The 12,127-nt window shown below is 38.9% G+C and overlaps 2 protein-coding genes across 21 annotated transcripts in view; one reads left to right on the forward strand and one right to left on the reverse strand.

The window, feature by feature from the left end:
* inpp4b (inositol polyphosphate-4-phosphatase type II B) overlaps window positions 1–4,698 on the forward strand; it is a 183,097-nt gene extending 178,399 nt beyond the window's left edge. For 15 of the 20 annotated variants that reach the window (XM_020101330.2, XM_020101329.2, XM_020101333.2 and 12 more), the window contains 2 exons: window positions 511–665; window positions 1,835–2,300. In XM_020101330.2, coding sequence (XP_019956889.2) covers window positions 511–665; window positions 1,835–2,009 — 330 coding nt within the window. In that variant the 3' untranslated portion in view covers window positions 2,010–2,300. The other 5 variants (XM_020101335.2, XM_020101339.2, XM_069530716.1 and 2 more) reach the window with 2 other exon arrangements.
* Window positions 4,699–5,998: 1,300 nt separating this feature from the next.
* il15 (interleukin 15) lies at window positions 5,999–11,550 on the reverse strand. Its single transcript, XM_069530720.1, has 6 exons — window positions 11,235–11,550; window positions 9,343–9,401; window positions 8,922–9,009; window positions 8,626–8,670; window positions 6,637–6,765; window positions 5,999–6,387 (listed from the first exon to the last, which is right to left on the reverse strand). The coding sequence occupies exons 1-6, from the start codon at window positions 11,301–11,303 to the stop codon at window positions 6,283–6,285; spliced, it is 495 nt and encodes a 164-aa protein (XP_069386821.1). The 5' UTR covers window positions 11,304–11,550; the 3' UTR covers window positions 5,999–6,282.
* Window positions 11,551–12,127: the final 577 nt, after the last annotated feature.

Here is a 12,127-nt window from a genome sequence, read left to right on the forward strand (position 1 = left end):
AAGCGAATAGAGGGTTGATGTATGGCTGCTAGCATCTGTCATAACATTAATGCTAGCATCACTAACGTCATCAGACTCAGTACTTACGCATCAGGCTTTAAATACATAAATAATTACAATAATAAATATAATTAGAGCCTGACCAATATGGACTTTTGTGGGCAAAAACTGATGCTTAGGGAGAAAACATTTCTGATACAAATTTAAAGCTGAGAAGCTGAGAAAAAATTGGCAATGATTCCAAATATGTCGTTATCAAACCCATTCAAGATTTCATTCAATATATTCAGACTTCATTCAATATATTCAAGGTTTCATTCCATATATTCAAAGTTTCATTCCATATATTCAAAGTTTCATTCCATATATTCAGACTTCATTCAATATATTCAAGGGTTAATTTGTATTTGTCATAAAGAGTACCTACAATGAGCAGAGGATGACTGCAGGCGTCACTGTTGTTCACTAATGGTGACGTGCACATCGAACACATTCTACTCTTCCCTCCAGATCTGCCGAAGGTTAAATGGCATCAGGTTCACCAGCTGTAAAAGTGCCAAAGACCGGACATCGATGTCTGTCACACTTGAGCAGTGTGCCCTCCTCCGGGATGAACACCAGCTCAGCAAGGATTTCTTCATCCGTGCTCTGGATTGTATGCGGAGGTAAGAGAGAATCGTGTCAAACTGTTCAGGGTGCAAGTTATTGTCCCAGACACTCCCAGCTGTTTTGACTTTAATACGTCACTTCAGTCAAACTACTTAAAGGCATATTTTTCTTCCTTGAGCTGGTGGAAAGAGAAAACTCTTGTTGAAAACTCAGGAAAAGTGAGTGGAGCTTAAGGAAACTTCAAGAATAAACTTTAATGCTCAGTATCCTCAGTTACTCTGGATATATCCACAAACTACTATGCAAACAGTTCAACTACTTTCTCCGGAACAAGTGGCTCGAAAGAAAACAGACTGGAAACATAATGATTCCAGGTGAATATCTGAAAATCTCAGATCAAAACTGAAGCCATCTGCATCTTTAGACGCCACCAGTGAAAATATCTTGTATTTTTTGTTACCTCAGATTTAATTCCATTTAGTAGCAGTGGAGATTTATGAGCCTTGAAAGGAGACGTTACACAGAAATAACTTGCACCCATAACCTGAGTCTCTCAGCACCAGCCTTTGTGCAAAAGTCATTTAGTTTTCACCTTCTCCTCCAGCTGATATCACCACCAATATCAACAGCACCATGGTATCATCCACCATTACCACCTCCCCACACATTCAATGTTTGTGTTCGCCTGCAGGTCAAACATCTACATCTGTTGAGATCTCATCTAATCTTGCATGTAGTCTTTGCTGAAGTGTGAGGTTTGGCTTTAAGCAGTGAAATGTCTGATAATAATAGAATATCACTGGATCAGGTCTGTTCCAAACAAAGTGGGAATGAAGTTGAGTCCAAAGGGAAATCAATACTCGAGAAAGTGTCACATTCCACAAACACCTGTTCAACCACGACCTGTTCAAATGTGGCTCCTCCATCCAAGACTGAATATGTATTAGTAGGATGCTACAAAACTTTTACTATTCAAATGTAATCAAGCTGCATGCCTCGTCTCTCCATCCTCACCCAGTCATCACCCTCCGTTTCTCACTTTCCTGCTCCATTGCCTGCTCATCTGTGAATGTGGCATCTTGAGGCAAAGTGTACTAATAGCTCTGTGTCTGAGTGGGACGCCTGATTGGGCCGATGGTCCCACTTGGACAACGTCATACTAACACCACTGTGTTTTGATCTATCTCTGGTCGTTCTGTTTCGCTCTCGATGGGCGACCCTGCAGTCGGCTGACCCAGGGCGACATTGGGCAGTGGGAGGACCCTGAGGCTGGCGCCGTGACAGAGAACAAACCAGCGTCACGGCACTTTTACCCCATTGCCCTGCTGCTTGTTAGCTCCCACCTACTGGTTGTGTGGCTCATTTTAAGTCTTGTTTTTCTGCTTGCAAAATATCAATAAATTGATGACAATGCCATCTTTACTTACTTCCTTCTTTCTGTGTTTGCTGGCTATTCTTCAGTGAGTGCTGGTGGTTAGGGTTATTGATGTAGGGCATCAAGTCCCTGTGCCGTTACTGAGGATTTAGAGCAAATAGATTTTGATCAGATGGTTAAATAACATAACTGGCAATTTAAATGGTTCCTCTTTCTGATAAACAGGACTTTTTTCTGATAAATAATTTGTTCTTAATGTCTGACTAACATTTAACCTTCACATTAACTGAAAACTAAATAAACAACTACAATAGCTCTCACGTATTTACTCCATGGCCCAACAGTCCCCTTGCATTAAAACAAGCCTTATAGCTAAGGCCAAATTCTGTTTCTCAGCTACACATTGGTGGCCTTCATGAAACCACATTTAAACCCACTAGATACAGATTTGCCCCAAATCTACACACTCTTTAATATCACTCTTCTAATATACTGGATTTTTTTTCAAAATCCATAAACTATTCTCTCAGAAATCAATGAAAATGTCAACAAAAAAAAAATCCTGGATCTGCCCCCTGATACGGATCCATGACAACATTTAATGGGTCGCTTCCTGGATCATATCGCATCCTTCCATCAAGTTTCATGGTAATCAGATCTATAGTTAATGTGTAATGCTGCAGATAACAAACAGGCAGATGACATAACTTCCTTGGTGGGGAAAATAAACGACCGGAGTTTAACTCTCACATCTACAGCAGCTGGATGGGAGTTCAACATTACAAGATCCATATAAACGAAAAAAACAGCTTCTCCAGGTTCAATAATAAACCACAAGCGAATCTAACACATTCACCAAACTTATTAGGGACATTGCTGTAAATTATTTAAGTTTGCCTTGGCCTTTGCACTATTTATGGTGATTCAGTTCACTTCAGCTGATTACATTTTGATGGCTGTATAATAAACTCCCCGGGACGCAGCCTCACAAGAACAGACAGAGGTTCACATCCTTTTCTGAGGACATATCAGTTACACTCTTCTGTCGTGTGTGGAAATCGAACCCTCCAGATGTTCACACGCCACGTTTCACTTTCAAACACACACATCATGGTTTGATACACGATTGAAGCATCAGCAGAAGTTTGAAGGCACTGAAACCTGAATAAATGAGCCAGGTCTTGGCTGAAAGGTTGTTTTGGAGATTGACATGAATGGTTGATCGATCTTGTAATTTTTTTCTCATGAAATTGTGAAACTAAAAGACTTCATTTTTAAATGTAAAATGATCTAATGGTCTTTCTGAGGTTTTTCAAAACTAGCAAACTGAGACCCACCCAGACGTAAGGATCAAGACTAAGTTTAAATTTGCACAAGAAAAAAATGCCTAGTGTGGATGTTGTTGTTTCTCCTGAACAACTGCAACAGGCTTTTACCAAATGAACCTCTCAACCACACCAAACAAGATCTGCCAAGTTAAGTCACAGTGTTTACAGGAACTTGTGTCTCCGCAGAGATGTGATGATATCGCTAATGCTCATTTTTACATAACACATTCTCAACCACAACATTTCACAAAAACATTTGATTTTTTTCACAACCACTTTCATTCAGAAGGTTTTGTGTTTCTGGGAAACATCTTGTTTTCAGAAAAGAATCCAGTGTTTTTTTTATATTGAGAGCTTGTGGCACTGTTACAAACATCACTCATCACTTTTTGTTTTCCTTTCTGTTCTCCCCCTCACTCCTCCTCACCCTCTTTATTTGGCCGTCAGAGAGGGATGTCGTATTGAGAATGTTCAAAAGAACATTAGATGCAGGAAATATGCCTTCAACATGTTGCAGCTGATGGCCTTTCCCAAGTGCTACCGACCACCGGAGGGGACGTACGGAAAAGTTGACTCATGAGGGGAACGAGCTGCGAAACCCGAAGTGACTCCAAAATGTGTTTATTTTTTACTACCATGGTGATGTACCTACTTTTGTTTTTGGTTGCTATAGTATTTCAAGGGTGGATGTATCTGGATTTAGTCTCAGAACAGTATGTGTTGCTTGCATTAAGAGCCTTTTTTTTTTTTACATAACGTGTGTGTGTGTGTGTGAGTGTGAGAGAGAGAGTTAAAGCAGCTCAACCTGCATGTATGCGCATGAAAACTTTATCCTCTGCAGACTTTTCAATGGACAGAACATGAAGACTGAACTTCTGTGAGGCTTCCAGCTGTTTCAGTGGAGTGGACACTTCTCTCCAAAGTGAGCTGGAAACTTTTTATGGCCTCAGACTCTAGTGAGCAGACGGTGACCTTCTCTACGAAGCAGCGTCGTGTATCCAGGTCCAAACTCTCCATGTACTGTTGTAGATGTATTATTGTGCTGAATGAACACTCCAGTATTTCAAAGCAGATGCTGAATACCGTCGCCTGTTGATTAGTCACATTCTGTCACTGGTTGCACTTAAAGCTTTTTCCGTAATGTTTTCTTTTCTTGAGGTACAGCTCAGTGAAACCACATAAAGAGAGATGGCGATAGAATAGGACGAGGGTTACAGACCGTCATGTCTTTAAACAAATTCCATTATTTATTTTTGTATTTTAAAATGATTTTATACTCTAAGGGTTGATACCTTGGACTGTAACGCATGTTTAAACTGTATTTGTTTTGTTACACATTCACAAATGTCTATTTTTAATGGAATAAAAAGAATAGTTGGATGTGGACGTTGGTGATTGTGTACTCACTGTATTCACTTTGTGCATTTAATTGATTTAAATCGAACCACTCAGAGCTCCTTATGTTCCAGTTTGGTCATCCCTCCATCTATCCATACATACATCATCCATCCATACATCATCCATCCATCCATACATACATGTCCCTCCCTCCCTCCATCCATCCTCACACACCATACAGTGCATCTATGTGCAGCACTTTCTCTTTCACACATCACTTGAGCATCTTGCCCATGGACACTTTGGAATGGGGGAGACTGGGATGGGACCACAGACCCTCTGGTTAGTAAGTGACCCGCTCTACCCCCTGAACCACAGGCATGCAGGTACAACATAATATTCAAGAAATCAAAGACTAAAATGGGGAATTTTTAAACTCCAAACATTAAACTCAGCCTGCTGCTTGTTGTATCGTCTTGGATTCTAAATCTGTCACTGTGGAGGTGGAGTCAGTCACCTCCACATTGAGAAACTGGAATGTTTGGAGCACAGTGAACATTCATCAACCTCACAGGAGAGGAATATGCTGCAGGAGTGGTTCTGACATGGAGGTAAACTTTGACTTGCATTGGCAGCTGTGGATCAGGGGTTAGAGCGGGTCATACACTATTCAAAAGGTCAGTGGTTGGTTCCCCGGCACCTCCACTTTTCAAATATTTTACAAAATATCTTTTCTTGTTATTTTCTTAATGCACTCAGATATTTCCTCCACATGACACTGTGGTCTGCATGAGACAAACAATGAATTATCAGGTACCGCTCTTACCACTGAACATCTACTTTAGCAGAACCCCCTCATACAGACAGAGATTAGCAGGGGGCGGTGATGAGGCGGACCAAATGATTTACTGCCTGATAGGATACTTATGGACTTCCTAAGTTGCCATGGCCTTTTGTCCTCACACAGACTCTCTGTCTCTCTCTGTTGACCAGTGGAAAGAATTGTGTTGCCTTGCTGTGACGCTGTCTCCACTGCACAACGAATAAAATTATCTGAACCAACCACAGTACTTGGAGCTGAAGGAATGTTTCTTCTTCCACACACTGAAACTGCCTCTGACAGTTGTGTCAGCAGTAAGTGATGCATGGAGAGGAAGTGCTGCACATACATTCCCTGTGTGAATGTGTGTGTAAATGGCAAAACTGTACAATTAAGTGCTTTGAGTTGTCATCAAGACCAAAAATGTGTGATTTAAATACAAACCATTAACGAGAACCAAGCACGGAGCCACATCTTAACAATGGTAGTAAAATAAAATAGAGATTAAACAAATAAAATGAGACCATATAGGTAGGATACTATTTACTTGCGTAAACAGGAGTTCATTGGACGTATACTGTATATTATTACATTCAGTAGTGTTGAGCAATGAGCTTAATAAACCTATGCATTCTGTATATACAGTATATGCTGCTACTGTACTGACGGCAGGTCTTCATCCGTACAGTTAAAAAAAACCTGCAGGGTAGTTCTGTCGTTCTGTACAACTTAATGCAAAACAAAGACACAATTCTCATATAAAACACAATATATACAAATACACATATGCAGCTTGCAGTAACTGCACCATGTTACATATTCCCCTGTGTAGTCTTTTTTTCCAACAAGTTATTTAGTCTGTCCAGGAATATTGTGATATTTTGAAGTGAGTAGGCTTCACATGGTGGACAGCCGACCTAGAATTAAGAGAGGTGCAATTAAACATTCATTCCAAAGATTGAAAATACAAATATGACACTGACATGCTGCACAGAAATAAATGCACCAGAATTGATTTATGAGGATGTTAAAAACCATGAAAACAGATGCAAGGTGGAGATTCTGTTAACAATAGCTTCATCTGTGTTTGTGAAAAAATGAGTAGTATTATATCAGTTCCTTGTATCTACTGACTCTCCAAACAGAATTTTGCAAACAAGACTTACAGAGCTGGAATCGAGACGGTCATTGAACGCAAGGATGCAACTTGCTCTACTGTCCTTCACCTCTTCTTCATTGAGGACCATTATCAACTCCAACATGTAACATTTGAGCAACATATTTTCACAGTTCTCCTGGAACAGAGACAGAGAGATGGATGCAATCATTTACAGATTCATTTCATCAACAAGCATCAGTAAGAGTTCCCATGTAGCTGTAGCTGTGTCATGTTGCTGGTTTTGATCGAGGCTCCAAGTTTGAAAACCCAGAAATAATGTGAATTCTGTCTTCTGTTGGTTTTTTACCTCCACTGAAGAGATGTTCTCATGTTTTTTCTGTTTGTTAGGAGGGTTACACAAAAACTACTGAGACAATTTTATTGGAATTGGGTGCAGGATGGAACATGGGCCAAAGAAGTGACAGCACAATTTTGGTATGGAACCGAAGAAAGAAGTGGATCCAGGAATTTCTTGCCTCTTTCTTTAACAGTGTGAGATTTTGACAATTTCACAGATTTCATAGAGAATAATTCATGGATCTTGATGAAAGAAATCTGGGACATTAAGAGGACTGATATCTATGAGTGTGAAATTTGGGGCTTGATTGACAGTGGGGGGGGGGGGGGGGGGGGATATTTGCAAATCTTTAATAGTATATACTATTCTCACGCATACGACTGTCGACTGTCCACTCAACAACACTTAATTCCTTTTTAATTAGAGCATATCTACAAGCTTATGTTCATACAAATGATGAAGATAACCTGCAGTTAAAGTTGCAATAATCAACAGTTTTAAAGATCAACAATGGATCAAATGCCTGTTTTTCTTGTCGGGGAAAGGCCACGTGAACCGGCACGTTTCAGTTTTGACACTGCATTGTTGTTTGTTCACTCTCACTGCTCTCTTGGGTGTGTCTGCAGCTACAGCAGCCAGTGGCTTCCTGTAAATTAAGCTCTGAATACCCACAGTGAACAAACTGACCAGCAGCAAACAGTGGCCTCATGAGAGTAGTGAGAAGCAGGCAGGGAGACGTCTAGCAACTTTTTTAGGGAACAAAACTGGAGGAGAGAGAAAATGTAACTGAAATGACCAGAAACACAGAATGTTTATAATATTGATTTGTTGGATGTGGAAATAAACCACTGCTGGAAAACACTCGTCAAATGGAAATGTGAGGTGATGGCGTCAGTGTAAGTTTAAGGTTTCAGAATTCAGCTCAGCTAAAGTTTCCTCTCCTGGTAATTTGAAGCTCTTCTCACATATTACATGAACTCTCCTTGGATGGCGTTTGTTCTTGTGCTCACAAGTGGAAAAATTAACAAACACCATCCACTGATAAAAACCTATGATAAGGTTGAGAGAAGCAGAAAAACCCAGCAAGTGAGCTTGAGTTGTTATTGTTGGGTCACACTAGTTTCTCAGGTCCAGAATTAAAGATTGAACTTTGATGCTTTTATGTCCTCTTTTCTTTTTCTCTCTCAACTTAAAGGTGCAGTGTGAGAATTTAGTGACATCTAGTTGCATGTTGCAGCTGAACACCCCTCACCTCACCCTCTCCTCCCAAACATGAAACAGAACCTGTGGCAGCTTCAGTTGTCATAAAAACTCAAAAGGTGTTTAGTTTGTTCAGTCTGGACTAATGTAAAAAACATGGCGGCCTCCGTAGAGAGGGTCCCCTGAATGTAAATATAAAGTATTTAAATATAAAGTATTTAAATATAAAGTATTTGAATATAAAGTATTTGAATATAAAGTATTTCAATATAAAGTATTTCAATATAAAGTATTTCAATATAAAGTATCTAAATATAAAGGGCATTTTCTGGGTAAAGAAAACTACAATTCATACAATTCAGATGAAATGAATTAGTGAAAACATCATGAGGATTATTCAACCTTAAATTTCTGCCAATAGTTCCCTTTCACCTCAATCTTACACACTGGACCTTTAATAAAAGAAGTGAAACTTCAACATCAATTTTTACAACTTACTTCACTGTCATCGATCGACGGAGAGTACAGCATAGCGTCTGATTTCTAACGAGAGATTTGAAACAAAGTTAAAACTAAATTAGGGCGTTGATTAAAAAACAGACTTTCAATGACATGTAAAAAAGATACGTGACTTAAAGGTGTCAATTAACAAAATATGATGTCCCCAACTATATAAACAAATGTTTTATCATTTTAATGTTAAAATTTAAAAAAAAGGATATAATAAAATATAAATATATGTCATATATTAGTATACATAGCATGATATAATTGTATTTGATACCTTCTCTCACCTCAATGGTTTGTTTTAGCATCTTCAAGCAAATCTGCAAATCTGCTGTATCAGCCACAGAAACAGCCCATGTAGAAATACTCAGGAAGCTTGAGGAGAATGAAGAGACAGAGATTAACAAACATATTTGTTCTGATCAGACAGTATGAGACTGTATTCGACATCTCTCTGATGTTTAGGGCCCTCCATCACTGAATGTAACAGCTGTGCTTCAATTAAAAATTCATTTTAGTCTTTAAATAATAACCATCATTATTATTACTATTCTGTTTGGGTTGTTTTCCATTTCCAATAACTAGAAACAAAATGTCCCAACATTTTCTCAGATGACACAAAGCAGATTTGATTTTAACTGTTTGTGTTTATGTTTTATTTCTACAATAATACATTTTGAATCATAATAAGTAAAACTGAGTTCGTACCTGATAACTAAGAACCAGAGCCACCCCTGAGTGTTATGAAACTGGAACTGGACACTTTTCTAGAGATAATACAGAAAAATGTTAGATCTCATCCTTCAGGTTATATTGTCGAGCTTGAATGAGACTGAAGTTGATTTATTTGGATGAATTGAAAACTTCATATCTGCAGTATCCAATATGTTTGTCTCATTTTCATTTAGTTTTTGATGAAGAGTGTTAAGCCCACAGCTCTGAGCACAACTCCACAAACTGCATGCTGATGATGATATTGATTATTATCATTGTTATTATTATATAAGTAATACTTTTTTATTATTATGATAACCCTTACAATATACAAATCCATTTCACGAAGAATCAGAACTTAACAATATCCATGCAGTGTCTCCAGAGACAGTTCTGCTGCTTCTAAAGCACTGAATGAAAAGTCTGAACACGTTTGTAAATGAAATTTCTCTTTTTTCAAGTGAAATAACAAAAAAACTGAAATCATCATCACTTTGTTATTATACAAAGTTAGTACATATCAAGTGTTAATTAATTGGCAAATCATGTTTTTCAATCTTAAATTATGTCTTCAATGCAACAACAATGCAAAAAGTAGAGGGGGTTTGGATATTTTGCACAATAAATACATGATAATACTTTTAGTAAATAAAATACTATTAACGTTTCGTTTTGTGGTAATTATGGTTTTACCACTTGTACTTAAGTGATTTGATGTACTGTAGCATGAGCACGTGCTGGAGAGTAACTCACAGTACATTCATATGTACTTGGCTTTCCACGACTGACTCTGTGCAGCTGTCGTCATGAATCATGAATCATGAGGTCACACTATAAACGGAGAGGTCGGTCTGACTTGATCTGAACTTTGTGATCAATAAGTCATAGTAATAATAATGGTAATAATAACGATAACAATATTATATCCGAGCATCCTGAATAATGCACCTCTCCACCATCAGGGATGAAGAACCATGTGATGGCGCTTAACGAACTGTGTGCAGTGTCTTCAGAGGGAGAGTTCTGCTGCTCGAACGAAGCACAGAACAAAGACACTCGCTGCTTTTGTAAATCACAGATTTCAGTTTTCCATGTTTAACAAATCTGCAAAAAACAAAGTGTGCAAAACTAAAAGAGAAGGGGTCTGGGTATTGTGCAAAAGAAATACATGGGAATACTTTAGAAATATATATTTTTATATGAAGGTATGGTAATTATTTTAGTGGGGTAGCCTACAGTCTGAGATCTACTGGCAGAGGTATTGCAGGAGCTACACACATGTGCAGTAAGTTTATTACCCTGTAGATCCTCACTCTCCACAGTGACTCTGTATTGTCGCCGCAGCTGTACAGATGTTGGTTACAACAATAAGTCCAAACTAAAGGAGGTCGGTTATCATCAGTGAGACTTAACCACAATAATAAACTTGATCATTATAATAATCATTCTAACAGTAATAATATTAATATATATATAAACAATAATACATACAGTAATAATGATAATAATCACAGTAATAATAATGACAAACTATGATGATAATAATAATAATAAATAACAATTGATACTACTAATAATAATTAATAATATTAATTAATAAAATATACATAAAAACAAGACAGACTTTTTTTATAACAAGCGGGAGGAGTCTGTTGGACCACGGGACCTGCAGAAGTGAAAGTGAAACTTGTCCAGTGACACTTTGGAATTTAGTTTGTTTTCTTCTTTAGTTTGAAATAATTCACAATGATCGAGTTTCATCGTCCCCCACCACGTTCACCCACTGTTCTCTCTCTCTCTGCCGGAGTGAACCGAAGTCTGCTGCGAGCCACTGTCCGCACCTGAACCACACGCACACTCTCTCTCACACACTCTCACACACTCACCGATCGCTGGTCTCCGGGGCACAACAGCTGGACGCAGATCAGCGGGAGCGTCGTCATGAAGTCCGTCATGTGTGCAGCGGAGCGACTGTTCACATGTTTGCATTTCACTGGCGTTTGTACAGCAGATCTGCCTCATTGACCTGAGTCCAGCTCCACTTACACATGAGTGGAGAGTGAGTGTGTGTGTGTGTGTGAGTGTATGTGTGTGTGTGTGTGTGTGTGTATGTGTGTGTGTGTGTGTGTGTGTGTGTGCTGCTGGTCTGAGCTCCTCGGTTGTTAAACACCCGCCCCAATTCCATCCGAGGATCTGAAGTTCACTCCTCCTTCACTTCCTCAGGGCTGTGGCTCCCAGTGTGTCCTCAGCTCATCACGGACACTCACTGTGTAGATGGGTTTGATAGTTTTAAGGGAAGTTTCACCCGGAATGAATATCCACTCATTACCTGCTCACCAGAAAATCTGCTGTCTTAATTACTATTATTAACAGTTTACTTCTGGTCACAGATCATTCATCTTACCAGAGGCTTTTACTGAAATCCTACATGGTTCGTTTGTCAGTTACTCAACACAACAGGTTATGTGTATGAATCATGACTTTAATAAACCAGACGTGTTGCTGTGTGTACATGGCAGAACATGTATGTTACTGCCACTGGATGCTTGAATTTCCTTCGGGATCAATAAAGTATCTATATATCTATCTATCTATCAATCTGTACTTTATCGTGTTGATCCTGCACTCTTTATGACAACAGGTGGTGGCTGAAGTGTTTGAGTCCACAAAACACTTCTGGAGTTTCAGGGGTAAACAGCGTTGCAGCCAAATCCAATACAATTGAAGTAAATGGAGAGTGATTCTTCAAATGTAGAAAAAGCCTCCATACTGCTCCTGT

Source organism: Paralichthys olivaceus, chromosome 8, assembly GCF_024713975.1.
Source record: "Paralichthys olivaceus isolate ysfri-2021 chromosome 8, ASM2471397v2, whole genome shotgun sequence".
Classification (NCBI taxonomy): Eukaryota; Metazoa; Chordata; class Actinopteri; order Pleuronectiformes; family Paralichthyidae; genus Paralichthys; species Paralichthys olivaceus.